General features: G+C 48.0%; 7 protein-coding genes across 7 annotated transcripts; 4 read left to right on the forward strand and 3 right to left on the reverse strand.

Moving 5' to 3' along the window:
- Window positions 1-613: 613 nt before the first annotated feature.
- BDV14DRAFT_192112 (putative lipase) lies at window positions 614-2,077 on the reverse strand (the record flags this gene model as incomplete). The annotated part of the gene is made up of 3 exons (XM_073771591.1): window positions 614-671; window positions 711-1,881; window positions 2,044-2,077. The coding sequence occupies 3 exons, from the start codon at window positions 2,075-2,077 to the stop codon at window positions 614-616; spliced, it is 1,263 nt and encodes a 420-aa protein (XP_073624620.1).
- Window positions 2,078-4,785: 2,708 nt separating this feature from the next.
- On the forward strand, window positions 4,786-6,134 carry BDV14DRAFT_203548 (uncharacterized protein; the record flags this gene model as incomplete). Its single annotated transcript, XM_073774302.1, has 4 exons — window positions 4,786-5,182; window positions 5,249-5,376; window positions 5,439-5,463; window positions 5,533-6,134. 4 exons carry the CDS (start codon window positions 4,786-4,788, stop codon window positions 6,132-6,134), a joined length of 1,152 nt encoding a protein of 383 aa, XP_073624621.1.
- A 925-nt stretch (window positions 6,135-7,059) lies between these two features.
- On the forward strand, window positions 7,060-8,349 carry BDV14DRAFT_203549 (ankyrin repeat domain-containing protein; the record flags this gene model as incomplete). The annotated part of the gene is made up of 2 exons (XM_073774303.1): window positions 7,060-7,627; window positions 7,748-8,349. The coding sequence occupies 2 exons, from the start codon at window positions 7,060-7,062 to the stop codon at window positions 8,347-8,349; spliced, it is 1,170 nt and encodes a 389-aa protein (XP_073624622.1).
- A 1,469-nt stretch (window positions 8,350-9,818) lies between these two features.
- On the forward strand, window positions 9,819-11,682 carry BDV14DRAFT_179992 (uncharacterized protein). Its single transcript, XM_073769845.1, has 2 exons — window positions 9,819-10,326; window positions 10,401-11,682. Exons 1-2 carry the CDS (start codon window positions 9,934-9,936, stop codon window positions 11,238-11,240), a joined length of 1,233 nt encoding a protein of 410 aa, XP_073624623.1. The 5' UTR covers window positions 9,819-9,933; the 3' UTR covers window positions 11,241-11,682.
- Window positions 11,683-13,164: 1,482 nt separating this feature from the next.
- BDV14DRAFT_211004 (FAD-binding oxidoreductase) lies at window positions 13,165-15,124 on the reverse strand (the record flags this gene model as incomplete). Its single annotated transcript, XM_073776007.1, has 4 exons — window positions 14,833-15,124; window positions 13,833-14,743; window positions 13,559-13,767; window positions 13,165-13,445 (listed from the first exon to the last, which is right to left on the reverse strand). Exons 1-4 carry the CDS (start codon window positions 14,953-14,955, stop codon window positions 13,165-13,167), a joined length of 1,524 nt encoding a protein of 507 aa, XP_073624624.1. The 5' UTR covers window positions 14,956-15,124.
- A 159-nt stretch (window positions 15,125-15,283) lies between these two features.
- On the forward strand, window positions 15,284-16,492 carry BDV14DRAFT_179994 (bZIP transcription factor). Its single transcript, XM_073769846.1, is given in 3 exon segments — window positions 15,284-15,553; window positions 15,642-15,739; window positions 15,755-16,492. The coding sequence occupies 3 exon segments, from the start codon at window positions 15,334-15,336 to the stop codon at window positions 16,466-16,468; spliced, it is 1,032 nt and encodes a 343-aa protein (XP_073624625.1). The 5' UTR covers window positions 15,284-15,333; the 3' UTR covers window positions 16,469-16,492.
- A 699-nt stretch (window positions 16,493-17,191) lies between these two features.
- Window positions 17,192-18,501, reverse strand: BDV14DRAFT_203553 (putative aldo-keto reductase (AKR13); the record flags this gene model as incomplete). The annotated part of the gene is made up of 5 exons (XM_073774304.1): window positions 17,192-17,487; window positions 17,576-17,770; window positions 17,830-17,943; window positions 18,029-18,172; window positions 18,264-18,501. The coding sequence occupies 5 exons, from the start codon at window positions 18,499-18,501 to the stop codon at window positions 17,192-17,194; spliced, it is 987 nt and encodes a 328-aa protein (XP_073624626.1).
- Between the last annotated feature and the right edge of the window lie 1,663 nt (window positions 18,502-20,164).

Raw genomic sequence — 20,164 nt, forward strand, 5'->3', positions numbered from 1 at the left:
TGAGCGGACGGGAAGCCCTGTTCTCCACACCCTGTGGTAGTATGTACTAAGTATATTAATAGTTAGGTTTATATACTACAATGGTCTTCAAATCCAAAATTTGTAGCTATGGAATGCTACTTGGGGCATGGTCGAAGCTCCCGAGCTCCTAGAATACCAATGCAGGAAAGGCCAAACAGATCAAGGTGGATATGGATAGCTGGCTCCCTTCTTTCCACAAATGGAACATGCTAGTTCAAAATTGTAATAACTACCTGGCGACATGTACTAAGCCATTTTCGTCCTTGCCTTTTATGAGCATCACCGGTAGGCTTAATTACTCGACATCAGCCAGTAGGAGTATCAATCAATGAAGGTCTGATTCTGTCAATCTAGCTGCAAATGGTCATTTAAATACACAGATAATAATAAGCAATCTAGCCTGATAAAGCAACTAGAAGAGACTTAACTTTTGAACCGTGGAAATAACTGAAAAAACTGCATAATCCTCGGTGAAGCGGACGGTGTAGTTCCGATATCCCAGATAGGAAGGCGGCACATACAACTGGCGGTTGACACCTTTTAGCCCTCCCAGGTCTGTTGATCGCTCCTTGCACGGAGACACAGATGAGATTCACAATTCTTCCCTGACTATCCCCAGGTAATCCTCGTCCGGCTCCTTCTCGCCGGGCCTGGACGTCCATGTGAAACATTTTCTGGGCTTAATCCACCCGTTGAAGATGCCTGAAATCCAGTTCCATGCTGGAACCATCCCGGCAACAAGGGCATCAGCATGCCCCAACTCCTTATATCTGTAATACCGCACTTTTGTTCCGTTCCTACAGAAAGAATCGACCAAGGCATCCACATCTTCATTATCAACGGTAATGTCATCGTTCAAACCTTTATAGACAAAGAGTGGGAACTTCGGCGCCTCTCGCCGCCCCATGACCCCGTTCATGTCGAGGACATCGTTGAATTCGTGCAAGAACTCAGCACCGTTATTGAAGAAGTCTGAGATCTTGATCCCCTTCAACGGTGGCGGCTTGCAGTTCTTAGGATGACACCTGCGTTGCGAGTTGAGAAAGGTGTGCTTGTGCTGGGGGAGAAGATGCTCATAAAGGTAGTCCGACACGTTGGGGAACGCATTCATCACACCGAGGACGGCGTAGGCGTTTATGGCCGACATCTCGCCCCCGTCAATCGAAAGGTACGTTTTGGTGATATTCGGCGGGGGCCCACCAACCACAGCGCCGATAATGCGCAGATCTGGTGCGTATGTAGAGTGGAACTCGGACGCCCACTCTGTTGCGAACCCGCCGCCCGAGTAGCCGTACATGACCGTGTCAGCGTTCTCGGCGAGGCCCGTTATATCGGTTGACTTGAGGGCTGCACGGATAGAGTCCAATGTCTGGAAGGCTGTCTGAGGGCCGACAGTAAAGGCGGCATTGGCGCCTTCGTAGTCCGGGATGTTGAGGATGGGACCCCTCATGAGAAATGGAAGAACGGAAAGGCGCTGGGGCATGTTCCAAACGACGGCGTTGCCCTCGGCGCCAAACTGAAGACCATAGGAGGGGGAGCAGTCGATGTCGGGAGCGTCGTACGCGATTTGGAACGAGAGCAGTCTGTTGTAATTAGGGCGGGGAGGGACAACAATGGTTGTGACCGTGTAGGCCGGGAGTTCCGTCACATTTTGGGTAACGTAGAGCAGTTGGAATGCTTTGGCCTGACTGGGGGCGTTGGGAATCAGAGTGCCCAGCTTTACCTCTCGATGCTTGAGGACAGTGCCGGCAGGAAGTTCTACCCAGCTACTATTGTCCGGCGTATAGAAATCATCCGTACGAGGCAAACGGGGCTGTTCGTCTAAGCATTTGCAAAAAAAGGCGTTACTTAATAACGTAACTAGTAGAATAAAAATCGTAAATGCCATCATGTGTAAGAACAATCCTCTTCAAGGTTGTCAAACTGGTAGTCCTGCGTTGGCAAGTAAAGTAGTGGTTATTTTCTATTGCTAAGGGAATGGCGAAGCATCATGATATTTAGGTAGAGATCTGAGCAACTTACTTTGTTCAAAACTGATGTCATGCTCAAAATGCATGATATCACCAAGTATCCTGTTAATATCATACCAATGTCCTTCTGATCTTCCGTCCTGAATCGCAAGAAACCCATTGGATGGCATATAAAGTATCCTTATACATGGATTTTCCGGTTCCATACTTTACCAAGGCAAATGCTGTTTTAGAGTTGACTGGTACTTGAAGAATGTATTAAGACTTTCATGGTCTACTGCTTGCGTGCTCGCGCGGCTTCTGAGGCCTTTGTTATATAATTCTTGGTATTCCCCAGGAAGCAATTTTGTATTGTATCTGCTTATGGTTAATGGCATTGGCAGTACCAGCCCTAAATCCATGAACTCTAAGAAAATCGCGAAATGGGCTCTTTCTGCTAGTAAAGTATATTGATATCGCAGAGATTGAAATGTTAAAGCATAAGTTGAACGTGGACTAGACATAATCACCCCGCATTTTAGAGCACTAGCAAGCTTCCGGCGTGCTCAGCCCACTCCAGTGTCCATGAATCTTGACTACTTGGGGACCTTGTTTTGAATTTCTTGTCCAAGGTTTGAATTCCCCTAAGGGCTTTATCAGCAATACCACAAACTATAAGCCAGAAAACAAAATTTCTTTCAAAAATCTTTTGTTCACTGATCCAATTCTTCGGACTGTATCCCCTTAGGAGACGATCAATCACCCATACCGGTAAGTTAGCAATATGATTAAGGCTCTTTTAACTGCCTACAATGTCTTATACAGAACCCTCCGCGACCGCGTACAAGGTATTCCATCTAAATTAAAACTCCGTAACCACAACCTTAAACTCTTTAAAATTCAAGAGAATACTCTAATACAGTGGATTCTATCACACGATGGGCGTGGAGTTGCTCCGCGACCTGCTCACTTACAAGAAATAGCAAATATAATCCTACGCACCGCGGACCCCTCCTCCTTCACCCCCGCCGGTAAGACCTGGGTTACCTCCTTATTAATCAACATGGAGAGATCCGCTGTTAATTCACCAGAAGGTACGCCTAAAAGAGAGCCAAATGCAAGGATCCAAAGCTTATACAGGACTGGTTTACAACCCTACAAGACAAACAGGCGGATTTTAGAATATTAGACAAGGATATCTTTAACTTTAACAAAACAGGCTTTGTAATAGGAATAATTGCAACTATAAAGGTTTTAACAAGGGCCAACATGCCTGATAAACCTTATCTTATACAGCCAGGCCAGCGCGAATAGGTAATTATAATCAAGTATATCAATTTAATAGGGTTAAGGGAAAAGTCTATATAGAAGGATGGTTTGGCAAATACAACCTCCCACACAACTGGTATATTAAATTATTGGCAAACAAATGGACAAATGATAATATTGGCCTGCAGTGGCTCAAAGAGGTCTTCTTACCTGCTACAAATACTTAAAAAGTTGGCCAATATAGACTCCTTGTTCTCGACGGCCATGGGAGTTATTTAACACCTGAATTCAACAAGCTCTGCAAGGATATTAAAGTTATTCCCGTCCGCATGCCTGCTCACTCATCTCACTTTCTACAACCTCTTGATATTGGCTATTTTGGACCGCTAAAGCGGGCGTACAGCCACCTTGTTAAGTCAAGACTGCAACTTTCATATAATCATATTAACAAGCTATCCAAGTATCCCACCACTCACAAGGAGGACTTTAAGCCTTAAAATATTCAAAGCGGCTTCGCCGCAGCCGAAATACACCCATTTAGCCCTGAAAAAGTCCTCGAGAAGCTTAATATTGTATTACATACGCCAACACCCCCCAAAAGCCGCAGGGGGCAGTCTGCGACCTCCTCCGCGCTTGCAACACCATATATAGTCAAGCAGTTGCAAAGGCAGGCAGACTCGCTTGAAAAGCTTTTAAAAAAAGGATCACGGTGTCCCTTTACACCTTCAAAACATGCCCTGCAGCAAATTATTAAAGGCGCCCAGATCTCTCTATACAACTGTGCGCAACTGGCACTTGAAAACCACAAACTCCGCGCTGCAAATGAAAAAGAGAAGAAGAAAAAGGCATGTTCTAAGCAACAGATGACTCCTACAGGCGGCCGTATCATACAAGAGGGTATAGACTTTGTAGCAATAAGCAATACTCATTTAAATGCAGAGGCAGGCCCATCTACAGGTCCTGCTCCTTCAACTTCAGACGCAAGACGTGCTCCACCAACGTGTTCTTTCTGTCATATTCAGGGCCATACAAGAGCTCAATGTTCTACACGTCGTCAACACCAAGAAAATTTAGAATAATAAATTTTGCGTTGTTGCGAATGGCTTCAAGTTGTAGCGCGTGGTCGAAAAACGGGGCGGCGGTCGGAGGACCCCTAAAATACGTTAGACTACGCCGGAACCAACACAGCCACAGGCTGACACGGCGTACTTTCTACCGCTAAGCCTACCTATCTAACGTTACTTACCTCTCACTTATAAATTGACGCTTAAGCGCCCGATCCAGTACCATAGCTGATCATTAATCCAACCCCTAGGTCAATGGAAACTGCTGCCAGTTTAGTCGGATTTGTCTGCCAGAGTCTCTCGACTTACTATTCATCATGGAAAGACTGCCGAAGCGACGTAGCTGCTATATGCAATTCTTTGCAGGAGACTGAGCGGATCCTGGTGCTTTTGAGAGACTGTGTTGCTAGTCACCAGGGCACCAGTAGTTCGAACTCACATGCGATGATGATCGCTTCTTCGCTCAATACAGCCTTGCAAGCATGCGAAGATACAATGAAGAAACTGGACAGCAAATTCGGAGTACTGGCGACGGAGGGTTTCTTGTCCGGACACAGGCGTCGTGGGAAAGGGTCAAGTACCCGCTCAGGGAAAGCACAATCCTCAAGCTGCGTGACTTGCTTCATCAGGAGAAACTGAATGTCATTCTGGTTCTCAATGTTCTGGGGATGTGGGTTTCTCCTCCTCTATTGATTGCTCTAGAAAAAGTGGAATCCTCTGATACTGACGCTATTATCATGGATGATAGTGATACCTCCTCTGATACAGTTAGCAAGCTCAACGGTTTGGACCAGAAGATGACGCAGATGTCAATGGGCATTTCGGACATCGATACCGGCCTCGCGGAGTGTAAGCTTATGCTGCAAGCTTCGGGACAAGGTATGGACTTTTCATCCTCTTCTCAATTTGTCGCAAACGCTGTCTAAAATCCTTCTCTTGTCGCAGATGGGGAACGGCAAGCTGTTCTCGATTGGCTCTGTGACGAGGAAGTGAGCTTGCAACATCATGAAACAAACGCAAAGAGTTTCGTCGGTGGGAGACCACGGGTTCAATTCTCTGGGTCAACGGTGGAAGTAAGTGATTGCTCATGCTCCGAAACCTCATTACTCCTGTACTGACTGTCATACCCATCAAGTTGGCTGTGGAAAGTCTGTTCTCTGGTAAGCACTCCGGCATTCAATAATTGGGATATTTGCCTAAATTTGCACCCGGCAGCTCTGCAGCGATAGAGTATATGAGACAATACTGTGCCGGCAATACCGGAAACCTACTCCTCTACTTTTATTTCCCATTCAAGGACCAGAACAGGAGGGCTGCGCACACATGTCTGGCAGGATTACTGAAGCAGCTATGTGCAGAACAGCAGGTTATGGCTCGGGTTAAGGAGCTGTACAATCATGCCAGGGCTGCCACGAACCATGTCCCCCCGCGATATGACGAAATTAGGAACTGCCTCGATGCTGCCATCACTAGCATGAAGAGTTTCAAGCAAATTTATATCGTCTTTGACGCGCTTGATGAGCTCTCGAATGAGCCAGATGATCTGCAACAAACGAAGATGCTAAGCTGGATGACTGAAGTGATTGCTAGAGAGCCGCATGTTCACATTCTGGTCACCAGCCGAACTGACTCTGGATCAGGAGAAATAAAGAACACCATGGAATCTCACCCGGGCGTCTTGAAAATTACAGTAGATGAAGTCGGTAACCGTGACGATATGCGGTTGTATCTCACAGGCCAATTCCACGATATCAACGCCCTGAAGAATTTGAGGCACGCCTCTCAAGTGAACCTTATAGAACTCCTTCTGTACAAGGCAGATGGAATGTGAGACTGATCTCACTTTAATGGCAGAAAGGTGGCTCATAAGTACCTAGATTTCAATGGCTACAATGCCAATTGGCAAACCTCGCCAAATTTCCACATCTGAGGCCAAAGGATATCAATACTATCCTCGCTTCTATGCCGAAAACGCTTGAAAGTACGTATAGCCAGATTCTGCTGAATGTCCCTGACGGACTCTCTGTGGAGGCTGCGAAAGCTCTTCAATAGATTTCATCGTCGCTTCGCCCGCTCACTTTGGAAGAAGTTAATGAGGCGTGCATTGTCGATACCATGAACGATCCTATCCTGGATGAGGAAGATCGATTAACAGGCGAAGGGATTATTTCTTCGTTGCCAGGCCTTATTACTCGCTCCATACACCAGAGTCATTGCCTGTCTCTGTCGCATCTCTCCGTTAAAGAGTTTCTTACATCGCCCTATATTCCAACCCATGCGCTCTATACGGTTTTCAGCATGGCCTGGCGCACGCCCTCATAGCAGAGAGCTGCATTGCGTACATTGATTATTGGCTTGCCAACTCGCCCAAGACAAAGACGCCGCTCTTGAGGTATGCGTGTCAATACTGGTCTGAACATTTCAATCTTGCAGACGCGGAAGAGCAGGTGCGACTCGCTCCTGCTGTGGTCAATATGCTCCGTTCAAGAGAGTATGAAACCGAGATCCTCCGTATATATAATCCAATGTCTGAGTCACACGACTCTCCCGGCATATTTCGCTCTTTTCTTCACCCGCTTGGATGGGCCGCTGCTCTGGGGCTGACACCCGTGGTCGAAATGTTGTTAAGAGAGAGTAACGACGACATAAACGCATAACAGGACATGTTACTGCCTCCTCCAGGGGGATATCAGAGTCTCAAATCCAGAGAAGCGCCTTTTATCTCTTTCAGCCAGAATATTCCAGGGACAGCACTCATGAAAGCAACCCAATTCAACCATACAGAGGTAGCGCTATTACTGATCGAGCATGGCGCTGACATTCATATGAAGGGACCAGAGGGTGATACTGCTTTGTCTGTTGCTTGTGCACGGGGGAGGGAAAGTCTAGTAAGACTTTTCTTAGCGAATGACGCTGACCCCAACGAGGGAACCGGATACTCCACACCCTTGAAGCTTGCTATACACGATGGCAGTCTATCAGTGTGTGAAATGCTTCTCGATAGCGGGGCATTAGTTCAGGGTTTATCTTCGTATGGCGATACACCGTTGATGAAGGCGGCCGTGAGAAACGAGTTGGAGATTGTCAAGCTCCTCTTGGATCGAGGTGCTGGTGTCAACCAGCAGATTGAGGAGAAAGCAACCAGGGGCGTGGACAGAGACCCAGGAGACGACTATCCAGACGCCCTGTCCTTAGTGGCAATGGATGGAGATGTTGACATGGTGAAGTTTCTGCTATCCAGAGGCGCAACAGTTTCCCCCAGCGCCCTTCTATGCTCCCTTACAGGACAGGAAAATGGTCCACTCGAATCGCATCGCCAGATTTGTGAGATTTTTATTCAGCAAGGGGCAGACCTCAACCCAGACATGCCATAATATGACTCACCATTAGCCATGGCACTGCATAATATGTGATACGATATTGCACAATTAATGATGGACAAAGGTGCTCTGGTGCAGCCGAACGATCCAACTTGCCGCAATGCAGGAAATATACTTGTGGCTGCAATTCACAATGTCAAAGTAGCAACCCACGTTCTCGATCTCGGCATTGATGTCAACGCACCAGGAGCCTGCTTGCACGAGTGGGCATGGGAAGTGGATGATTCCGTCCGCCACTTCGCGACTGCCCTCCAGGCGGCCGCATTCTATCATGAGATCGAAACGGTTCGACTTCTCCTAGACCGCGGAGCCGACGTGACCATCGAGGGCCCCCCCTTCGGTAATGCCCTATTTGCAGCCTTCGCAGGTACAATGTTCCACCTTCAGGTTCAGCCTGACATTTGGAGCATAGAGAGGAAAGAGGCTCTCGACAAAGAAATCAAGCATGGAGGAATCAAATTATGTGCAATATTAGTAAGTAGCATGCCAGATGGAACAATTAGAGGCGTACCGTGGGGTTTTATTGGGTATCGTTGTTTCTGCGCGGTGATAAAAGGGGCAAGGGAACTGTCTTTGGCAGACATCGATCCTGTCTCCGAGGAGGAGTTTAACGCCCTGGTTTACTGGGCCAAATTCAGACATGAGGGCCGTGATATATCTGGCTAGAGGAAGAATTGCTTGTCTTTGCTTGAGTCGACCAGCTTTATGACATTACACTATCATTCGTACCAAGGCAGTACCGTGCGGGTCCTTCTTTTTCTTTAGCCAAGGGAGGAGGCCTCGTCAGTGCACTTGGGACGCAGCTTTAAGCCTGATTATCAAAAGCTACCTGGTGCCAGGCCGAGGCTACCTTCTGATGCTTTTTAGAAAGGAAGGAGCAATCAGTCGGGCCTCCATGGGCGGGTTGCTTCTTCCTTACGGTGCTATGAACCTGAAAACTTTCAGATGGAAGGCACGACTGTGTATTAGCAAGTTAGGCAGGAGTGGTATATAAGTTTACCAGGAACGGTAGGTGTGACTTAGTTGCAGGTACCAGGCTTCTTTCTTGCTGATCACCCAAGGAGGGATTTGTTGAGGAGTTTTGTTGTCTTTGGTGTGGTGGCCTCTATTAGCATTGACATGTTCGTGGAAAAAAGAGATATATATGATGAGCCGAGATAATTACAGATCTCCAAGAGAGGCGCGCTGGAACATATAAAGGGTATGGGTTAACCTTACTACAAGCAAAAGTCTCCGATGCCGATGTTTACAGGAATTGGCAATCACCCCGGCTCTATAGTTAGTTCTTTATTCCTGCGCACCATAGATGGCGTGCTTAAATAGGTATTATTGCTTCCTCGCTAGTCGTCGGACGGCCAAAACCAACCCACCTATAGAGTACCTACTACCTAGTATAAGTAGCTATGTTGGAGCCTCTAAAGATAAGATTAGAGAGACAGGGCCGGAGCGGGACTATCCGCGCCGCTGGGATCTATACTTAGGTATCCATATCTAAGTCTTGTAGATATTGCATAGGTGCCTTCTTCTGGCCAAATGAGGTGAAACTCCCCCGCATAAGCAAGTCTACCTCTTGGGGCAACCTGCGTCGCTTAACGCCTGTTCCTGCGACCTGGTGCACTGGCCTTTCGGTGTGCGGCTCGTGGCGCAAGCCTCTTTAGCTTCGCCTCCTGCTGCTTCAATGCGAATGAGAGGGTCATCGAAATTAGTAGTGATATGAAGTAGATGAATATCATTTTTCGTCTCCGAGTATATTGTGGAGCGAATTCGACGATATTTGTAGCTAAACAAGTGAAAACTTTGAGGTTATCTTCCTTCTGGAATGGAGTAGCCTAAGTTCAGGTACGTGGAGCATTTCTAGCATCTTAATTCTAGTTTATTCTAACTGTCTAGAGACACACTTGCCAATTGGTTCCATTATAGTTACTCAAGCCGGGAAGCTGACTCCCTGAATCGAGTACCTAGAACTTCACTGATCTAGAACCATTATTGCACGATATTGAGGTGATGAAAGGAGTAAGACAGGCTCAGACATAGCCATTCTCATTCGCTCCCACAGCTCCGCATTGATAGTTTGAGTGAGCTGTTGTTTCTTTGTTTGCCCGCTGGCTCCGATTGCTTTGTGTTACTGGATCCAGCTCTTGTCAGACTCTCGTTCTCTTTCTCTTTTCTCTCCATCATCCATGCGTCTTCTTTCCCTTGTCAGCCCTGCTGGTTGACTTGTTTCTCTTCCCATTTCTCCTGTCTCTGAAGATGTTGAACCCTAGAACAAAGAGCTTCCCCATACCATTCATTCGCCGACGCTCCTCATTTTTATTCCTCTCTGCGCTATGCCTCTTCATCTGGCACTGTCTCCACTCCTCCAGCTCGAATAAGCGCGTCATCGTCTCTGGGAAATGGCTGCCAGATTACGACGTCCAAGAACGGCCGCGATACATCCACCACTCTCCCTATCGAACCTCGCCGGATCACGATTTCGAGTGCGCGGTCTCAGAAGCCCTGATAAAGATCGAAGACAATGTCCGAGCCGGGAACGCGGATATGCGCGCCGAGGATCGCATCTGGCAGATCCAGGGCCCGAAGAAAAGAGAGCGCACGAAGGACTCGCTGAGGCTTGAGGAGATGAATGGGGAGTGGGAGTATAATGTTAGTGTTTGGCAGCCTGCCTCGTGGAATGCCGTCTCGACAGCCAAGTGCTTGCTAACTTTCAAACTAAACAGCTGGTTACAGATACTAGAGCAAACGCCTTCATCACAAACACCCTCTCTACGATCCCCGAGCTCAAGGATCTCTACGATTCCTATCCATACCATGTCCTCCAATCAGATCTGCTGCGGTACCTTCTGCTCTGGTACTACGGCGGCTACTACGCGGACATGGACGTCATTGCTACAAAGTCGATTAGGTCGTGTCCGTCATTGGACCCCGTCTTCGGCAGCGGCAGCGCCGACAGCGCAAAGAATGTATCTCTCGTCGTTGGAATCGAGATTGACGAGCCGCACGCATCAGCCCAGCTAATGCGCGACTGGCACTGGATCCGCACATATGGCCTGATCCAGTATAATATCTATGCGCCGCAGCGATTTAGCCCGTTACTTCGAGAAGTAATCATTCGCGTCCTGGCGCATACGAGGCAACATAACCACGATAGCTTCCCCCTGATCGGTCCACGGTATAACGAGATGACTATTCTGGAAGTTACTGGGCCTGGCGTGTTTACTGATGCTATACTTAGTGCGCTGAGTGAAAATCTCCCACCCACACACCCGCTGATTGAAAAATCAGTTGAAGCGGATGAGCCGGTTAGCGAGCACAAGCACGAGCATGATCGCTGCGTAACATGGGCGCCATTCCACAAAATCAAGGACCCGCTCTGTGTTGACGATAGCGAAGCGGCGGCTGGAAAGAGCATGGGAGGCCTCTGTGTCCTCCCAATTAATGCCTGGGGTAATGGGCAGCGACATAGCGGTGCGGAGAACTTTAGGAGCCAGCACGCGTGTATCAATCATCGGTTTGCGGGTGGGTGGAAGAAGAGTTGGTGGAGGAGGCACTTTGGATAGTGTACTTGCAGCCTTATATTATCATCTTTGGATTTCTTCTGCTATACAAGCTTTGAACTGTTGTACTTCCCACATAGTATCTACAGCTTGGTTTCTATTCCTGAGAGCGATTTACTTGGGGGGAGGAGGGTGGTGCTGGGATGCAGTATGGCCGCGCGGAAACTCTGGTGGATATGGTACACCTTGAGGGTCCTCGACGAGGCTGTGGAATCCCTGCACAGAAAATAACAAAGTATGACCATCTCCCAGAACTGCTGAGCTTTCCCTCTATGAGAGAAGCTAAGCTGACTGTATCCATCTTCTTGGATGCTGCCTTCTCCAACAGATCACTCTAGCGCACTGCATTTCTAGACCTAACATCGTTCGTTTGCCACGATATCACGTCGCATGGCTAGGTTCCAAATTATCAATCTAGATGAGTGAGTGGCTCGCCAAATATGAGACCTTCAGGTTACTTCGATTTCCCTCGAGTCCGCGCGTCGACCTGATGCCCCGAATAAGCAAGGCGAGCCTCCTAGGTCCCGTCTCGCTACCATTCACCATCATGGTTACACCGACCTACATTTTGAATTGCACAGTAAGCACAGCAGGCTAATTTTCTGTGTTTGCTTGCCTCCTTATCCTAGCTTCTCCTCCTTCTTTTCTGGTTCGGTGTGGTTTCAGGGGCGGCCTGCGTAAGTCCCCCGGAACCTCGCAGTACGCTTACGGACGCAACATGGAACGAGTCCTTGAGGCCGAAAGGATTGCTTGCGGGGATCCAAGTAACATGGTTCGCCCGAGTTAGTCTTACCGGTTCGTCCGAAAACATAGGTACCGCCGACAGAATTAAATGTGCATCATGGGCTCATACGTATATACCTAGTACACAATAGAAAGGTAAGACTCAAGCCATCCAATCTAGGGAAGCACAGAGTATGTCCATCACGCCGCCACAGAAGCAAACCCAAAAACGAAGCCACCTACCTGGTTTTGGGATGCTGTGGGATAGATTTCTCCCCAGACATGATTGGAAGTTTAGATGCTGGGCTTAGGAAGAATACGTAGGTATATCCCGGTCTGCTGTAGTATCCGCAGGCTTATCCTGTACTTTGCCCGTGGGGTACGTGCTTTCATTGCCATAGTACCATAGACCTACCTCCAAGTCGGAAACAAGGAGTATCCTTGACCCTGAGTCAGACTAGAACTGCAAATCAGCCAGTGCGCTGGTTGACGCGTGGTCGATGAGAGACGGACACGGTCTTGGTGAATGGGTTTTCTGAACACTCTAGCTCAGGTCTTTCATCATACATATTTGTCTGTTCATACAATTGTAGTAAGATCAATTGAAGGATTGCTCACTGTCAGGCCAATGTAATCCGTTATGTGCTGTTTCAGGGAATATGGTCATGGATTCCATGATTGATTTAATTGACGCCGAAGGCACTCCGGAATCTTAGATGAGCCGGACTCTACGTGAGAATCCCGTATTTGGGGCCTATGCAGCCCGGGACAAAACTCATGTCATGAGGTGATCATCAGCACAGCTATTTCAGACATTACAAAGGGGAATCTGTATCGCGCAAGAACAATCCCAGAAGCTCTTGGCTATCAATGGCCCGAGAAATGGTTCGTTTCGTTGGGAGATACTTACTACTAGCTTACCTGCCTTAGTTCTTTAAGTAACCTCCCTAACCTATCTAGCATAAACTTTAGTACTTGCTTACTTATAAAAATCAATTAAAAATTAGCTACTAGTACCTAGCGTAGCTATAAAAAACATTACTACCTAGTGTTACAGCCCATACCACTGTTCCGCCCTATACATTTATTTTGACAGCAACAGCTATATCAATCGTTTTGTTACTAATGATGAGTGATCTGATTTTAAAATGAAGGTCGTAACAGAGATTTAATGATATGCAACAAGAAGAAAAAATGAAGAGTATCACAGTAACTTAACAAATCCCCTCCACAACCCACTGGAAGTAAAAACACCTCGGGGATCAACAGCCCGCTGGATCGCCTTCAACCGCTGCACATTCTCCTCTCCATATCCCGCGAAAACATCATCCGCCTGCTGTGCCGATGCATAGTTGATATACAGGTAACGGTTCGCAACACCGAGACTTTCAGCCACTTGTCGGATTCTAGCGGTGGTGGTTTCCGTCATTGTATTGACGGCTACATCACCATCGGCACTGGACCATGCGGTGGAAATCAATATGACTATGGAGGTAGTTGATCGATATTAGCGGCGATTCATGTTGGAAGACACTCACCCTCAAGTGGAGGGGGAAGGAAAAAGTAAGGTGAGGTGAGGTGAGGTTAGGTGAGCTTACGGAGCAACGGTCCATCAGATTGAATACCAAGGACGTTTCCACCTCTCTGCTTCATGGCTGAGATGGCGTTGCGCGAGAGTGCGTAGGAGACGAGGTTGGGGACTAGCCCTTCCACTGAGCTGATTGCACGGACCTCCTCCTCAAAGATATTCACTGCTTGGGATAGGAGGGAGCGAGAAGGGGACACGGTGAGCGTGGCAAATAGATGCCTTGATATGATCAACAGAAAATTCAGAAGAATGAATATAGTTATAGTTCCAGGGGTTTGGCATACCTTGTTGTACCCCGCGACTCCCCGGATCCCTGAGTCTGGCTGCTCATATTCGAGATCGTGTTGGACCTCATTAGCGCCGGTATCTCGTTGATTGCGCTGAACACAGGTGGGTTCTGTATTGGCCTTGCATAGCGCTGTGTCCCTGACAATGTAAAACTGTCCTCATCTGCCGAGTACGTATAGTACAAGTCAAAGCCCATGTCGACATCACTCGACAGCTCTCTATCTGTGAAAAGCTCATAGATCCTGTCAAGAGCCTGCTCTGTCTGGTTGGACGCATATGTAGCCGAGGTCGTAGAAACAGCGCCCTGCGCGAAAGTACGAACAGTGAAGGCTGTAACAACCCCGAAGTTATTCCCGCCGCCTCTCAAGGCGAGGTATAAGTCGGGGTTATGGGCTTCTCTGGCGGTGACAATCGTGCCATTCGACAGGACAACCTCATACTCGTAGACATTGTCCAATGCCCAGCCGTATTTGTTCGAGAAGGGGGATGTCCCCCCGCCAAGTGTGAACCCGCCCATGCCAACTGTGCCTACTCGTCCACCAACGAATGACAAATTATGCGCGTCGAGGGCTTCGTATACCTGATGAGTGTTTGCACCGCCGCCTACACGTGCACTCTTTCCATTATCCAGTATCTCAACTGATGCCATGGCGTTTAGGTCCACAGTCACACCGCCGATGGAGTTCGAGTCCCCGGGATGCCGCGAGTGGCCGCCGCCTTTGACGGCAAAGTGGCACCAGTTGGACACCAGGATGTCGAGTATCTGGGAGACATCGGATGCAGTAGATGGCTCAACGCGACACGCCGGTTGGACATCTTGTTGCTTTGCGTCCCAGATAGTAAAATTGACGTCGTTGTAGGAATAGTGGAAGGCTGCAGGCCCGAACGAATTGGAAAGCGAGGCGCACTATGTAAGGTACTGTTCGTTAGGGCTCCCTTCAAGATCAAGTAGCCTAGCCGCTTCATTTTTCATAGACAAATAAAAGATAGGCCTACCGCTCGTTGGCAGTTTTCGGATACGGTGTCGTTGGGCTGAGATGCCCGCTCAATCGGATAGGACCCATAAGCAAGGGCACTATACCCCGCCAGGATATAGGTTAAGGAGTGTGTCAGTTGCATCTCGATTCCGGTGGGGAGATGCTGCTACACGGGGAATATCGGTTGCGGACCATAGCCCTGATATATATACTTTGAATGCTTTCTGGCCGTCAATACTGGCATAGAAACGATCGACTTACCCTGTGAAGTTTGGGTTGTTTTGTTGCGTAAGCTCTTTCTTGGTAGTTACATCATTCATAGTGCAGTATACCTAGGCTTCAAAGGGAACTTGGCTTCATGCAGGTGTATGACATGTGGACCGTCATAAATTCCTCCCATTGGACAGCCTAAATTTTTTTAGTAAAACCCCTGGCAGATCCATCCTTCCAATAAGTACGTCACCGCCCTCCCAAGTTCCACCCCTTCATATTCTCCAAATCGCCTGTCATCCGCCTGCAGATGTCAGCCATCAATTACTACAACATGTCATCCTCTAGCGCTGATCAGCCATCTTCAATGGCACAGGATGGCCCATATGCACATGCAGCGGGGCCCACTAGGATCCCTTTGCAGCAGTTTTCCGAGCGATTCACGGGATTGCCGCAGGATGATTGGTCTGGGATTGGTGATCGCAAGCAGCGCAGGAAGGTACAGAATCGTTTGAACCAGAGGGCTCTCCGTAAGTCCACTTCTGCGCCTGGACACTGCCCCATTCTTCCTTGTTAGGCAAGGCAAGGGCAAGCCAAGGCTGACAGATTTGCAAACAGGTCTGCGGAGGAAGCTGGATAAACCCTCTCCTCAACATAACTCCAGCACCAGCGGCAGAGGTAGTCGTTCGTCTGCCGAGGTGGAAGAAGAAGACCCGCTAGTGGCGCTCCCTCTCATTGAGACCAGCCAACAACAAGTTTCGACCATGCAGTCAAATAATATCATGGACAATATGACAACCCTCTCCCTCCTAGCTGCAATAGGTCAAGCACACATTCTAGGCCCTGGATCCACAGAAACAAAGTACCTCCTACACCGTTTTGAAGCGCTTGTCTACACGCAATACACGCTTTCCTCCCCACGAGCCGATATGCTCCTCCATTTGATTCAATTCAACTTCATTAAAGCCCTGGTCCAGAACATGGCTGTTCTAGGCCTTTCGTCAGAGCAAATGGACGACGATGATGCAATGTCGCCATTCAACGTGTCGGGGCCATGGCAGGCTGAGCAGCATTCCTATCATGATGACTTCGAGGCTTCTCTCCCTCTTAGCCTCCGTGCCACGGCTATTCAGCGCACGGTGCCGCATCACCCATGGCTAGACTTGCTACCTATTCCGCAGATGAGAGATAACTTGATAGTAGCCGGCGAGTCGTATGATGAGATGCAGCTGTGCCTGGATATGAAGGGGCATGGGCGCATTCATTCTGATCAAACAGGGATAATTGTTTGGAGGGATCCGTGGGATGCGGAGGGATGGGAGGTTACAGAATCATTTGCTCGTAGCTGGGGGTGGGTTCTGCAGGGTTGTTGGGATCTCAGCCATTCTACGAATTCTTGGAGGGCGCGAAGGAATGAGAGGCCGCTTTTTCGCTGTCCTACTTGACTTGGCATTGAACTTGCTTTTCATCATATGAACGCAGAGCTTGAATGTGTGTTGTATTTATGCATATATGCCTTCTTTTACTACTAAAGCCGAGCTGCCCATCAGGATACCAATAGTTACATCAGATCAGGATTTGAATGAGTAGTTCATCTGAATTAGTGCCAATGAACAAACTGATTGCCACGAATAACTGGAGACCAGGACTGTCTGCTTGAATAGAACACATGCAGGTGTTGGACTAATCAGAATCAACAGCCGTACTTATCGCAACCTCCCTATGCCTCACAGCATCCAACTTCGCCGCCGTCCTCGGGAAACAGCCCGTTCCCAACGGCAGCTGTAAAAGATGTCCCTTCCCCTCTCCCGCCCCCTGTGATTGAATCATGTCAATAATACACTCTACGGCCTTGATAGGATCCCCGAGCTTCTTTCTAGCAGAATCATCAAAGAACGCCATAGTAGCGCCCATGGGTGTGCCCTCATAGACCTTGGTTAATCCGGCAGCAGGGAGTCTACGTGATCTGAGGAAGTTGGTGCGGAAGGCACCGGGCTCAACTAGGACGACCCGGATGTTAAAGGGATGAGTTCTGCGGAGAGAGATTCGGAAAGGGCTTATTAGGGCGGGGCTAGCACAATAGCCAACACAACTTCACCTAACGACAAACTAGGTACTATGTTCACCAACGGGTTCTGATGTAAAGCATCCCTCACTTCACTTACCCTTTAATGGCCAACCATTGACTGGAAGATAGGGGCAAACCTATCACCAATTGGCTTAGCATCATCCACGATCTTCCGCATCTCCTCGAGTTCTTCCTTGGTTAGCTCAAGGTCCCGAGATGCCCAGTTTTCCTCCAGTCGTGATGTTTTTGTTGTTCCTGGGATGGTGATCAACCCCTGCGCAGCAACCCATGCAAGGGCAATCTGCGCAACCGAGCACCCCTTTTTGGTTGCTAGCTTCTTGATCTCGTCAACAATAGCTTTGTTCTTGTAGAAGTTTTCGCCTTGGAACTTGGGAACTGACGTTTGCAAGAATTAATTAATTATGGCACATACATAGGTAATGTACCTACCTAGGTAGGTAGGTTAGAAGGCAGAATAACGTACCAGTGCGTCGGAAATCAGTAGGCGCAAAGTCATCGGGGGACTTGAACTGGAAGTCATCCACAAGCCAGCCATGACCCAGCGGACTAAAAGCCACAAAAGCCACGCCTAATTCCTTTGCTGTCTCGATAAGACCAGATGTCTCGTGCAATGTTTCAAACGCAGAGTACTCGGCTTGCACAGCGTCGATTTTAGCGACTAGAATAAATATAATTAGCAGACGGACACTTTCACGTTATATATCATTGGAGACGAACTAGCGTTTGCTTTGCGCAAAGTCGCAGCAGAGCATTCGGATAGACCGATATACTTTGTTTTTCCCGCGCGGCGGAGTTCATCCAGAGTGCTGATAGACTCTTCTAGAGGTGTATCTTTCCGATTATCACTAGAGTTAGGATACTGATCTCGTCAAGGCTTTCTTCAATCTCTGGGTATTCTTCAGATATGGATACGTACTGGGATCGATCCGATGTAGGTAGTAAAGATCAGGAGCAAAACCGAGCCTGTCAATTGTCCCTTCAATGTATTCCTTGATATGAGCGGCCGAGTTTGTGACTTTGCGTTCTGGGCCAAAGACGTCAAATCCACACTTGGAGGCAACTGCATGTGCATGGGCACAACCATACGTGAGCCAAGAATCCAATGTAGAAAGAGATGGAAAGAATGGATAAGGAAGGGTAAATATAGTTACCGAAAACCTTGTCCCGGACATTATGCTTCTTGATAAATTCTCCAAGAATCTTCTCGTTCTCACCCTGCTTGTAGGCGACCGCGGTATCCCAGAAAGTGCATCCTAGCTCCATGGCTTTTAAAAGAATTGGCTCGGACTGTTCATAGTTGAAGTCTGTCCCCATGGCAGAATTAAGGCCCATCGCGCCAAAGCCGGGGACGGGGACTTGCTGGTCACCAAACTGGAGTGTCTTGACCATCTTGGTTGAGTTCGTAAGTCTCAATAATAGTTAGCAAAACATATTTATTTCATGGCCCTCGAAGCATTGGGGACATACGTCCAAAGTGCGGCTCGCTGAGTATTGAAGATTGACAGTGCGAGATATCGACTGGGAATGTGGGAAGCCGAACGCCAAAACAGCGGCTGCATGCCGATTGATATAGCAGTCAACAGGTACCGTATTGCGGCGATTACATCACGATTTTTAAAGGAGTCGATCTCGAGCGCCACATCTAATACTGGTACCTACTGCGTAGTAAAAGCTTTGTAAACGCAATGCCACGGTCATACAGCCGCATGATCCCCACTTAACTTTAGCTTGTATCAGCCAATTATATATCGTTTTTGACCCGCATGTCATCAACCTGCATGACACTTTTCCGTTTTAGTACTAGAATATATTGTGGAGGGCACTCCGTAGCATACACAAGAGGCTTCTCGTCTCGGTTGATGGCAGTCGTCCGTCATCGACAGGGAAAGGCTCCTAACTCCTAACTCCGTGAAGAATCCGTTCCAACAAACACAATCAGGCAAGCCATCAGACTCCAAGTCAGATGCATAGACCTTAAGTTCGAACACAGAATTAACTAGCTTAACTCCATGATTTGTGGGAAGGCTAAGCGCAAAATTTGCTCCTAATCTCCCTATACTTATAATCATATAGCATGATAAGCCATAAAGAGTAATAAGACGGCAATTCAATCAGATGACTTATATTCCATATATTCGGCGCTCTGTGTACAGAATTCAACTTGCTATTTATTTCAAGCTTGGGGTGTTATAAAAGTGTCCTAAATTCTAATTCTCACCCTTTTCACCCCCATCTCGCTCAAGTGGGTGACCATACACTCACCTTTTATTGCCTATATCACTTGTACTAGATGCAACCGAAGATACACTTGTCAATAACATTTCTATAGTGAGAAGCAATGGGTCGGGTGATGTTCTCACTACTGGCTCACCTGCCTCGCCTGCCTGCTAAGTACACACGTCAGTGAATCTACGGCCCGGGTACACGAAGCCGCGATAATACCTAACCTAGGCGCAGGTGGCAGCGTATCTACTGTCTAATCTGGCCGTTGCTTCTCTGAGGGGTTGATTTTGGCTATCTGTCACATCCTGGGTTGTATAGAGTGAGGACTATCAAGCTTTACCATACTGGTGCAGACAGTCAAAAAGGGCGTTTTTATACTAAGCTGGATTAGCGAGGCTAGGGCTATACTCACGCCAGCCTGCTAATTATTACTGTATGGTTTGTAGGCGAGCTTAAGCTTAGGTACGTTACTCGGGTGGGTGGGAGAGTCTGTCCAGAGATACGTGGTTATTGGCTTGAATATGTTGGTTGGTCCTGGCGTAAACTTGTGCAGCCTTGTAATCCTTCGTTGGATGTATCCCTCGTATTCCACGACTTTGTAATTACTGAACAAAAACTTTTAATGAAGAAGCGAAGGGCTGAAGGCCGCCCGGCGGCATCAAGGTAGCCTTGCGCGTCGACTCTCTGGCAACAAATGGCGAAGCCACACGTACCTTCCAGCAAATTCCGACGAATAGAAAACACAAGCAACTATCTAACTGTAGTGCTCAAACACATGCTATTTCTGCCTTGCCGCTGTGTGCTTATAAGCCCTCGAGGAGCCTCACTC

The sequence above is a fragment of the Aspergillus stella-maris genome (genome assembly GCF_047715825.1).
Source record: "Aspergillus stella-maris strain CBS 113639 unplaced genomic scaffold BDV14scaffold_61, whole genome shotgun sequence".
Lineage (NCBI taxonomy): Eukaryota > Fungi > Ascomycota > Eurotiomycetes > Eurotiales > Aspergillaceae > Aspergillus > Aspergillus stella-maris.

Excerpts from the sequence above, each read along its gene's own strand:
- BDV14DRAFT_179992 (XM_073769845.1), top strand. The coding sequence starts at position 9,934 with ATGTTGAACCCTAGAACAAAGAGCTTCCCCATACCATTCATTCGCCGA. Across the intron at positions 10,327-10,400 it reads ATGGGGAGTGGGAGTATAAT|CTGGTTACAGATACTAGAGC; the intron begins GTTAGTGTTTGG and ends CAAACTAAACAG.
- BDV14DRAFT_179994 (XM_073769846.1), top strand. The coding sequence starts at position 15,334 with ATGTCAGCCATCAATTACTACAACATGTCATCCTCTAGCGCTGATCAG. Across the intron at positions 15,554-15,641 it reads TTTGAACCAGAGGGCTCTCC|GTCTGCGGAGGAAGCTGGAT; the intron begins GTAAGTCCACTT and ends ATTTGCAAACAG.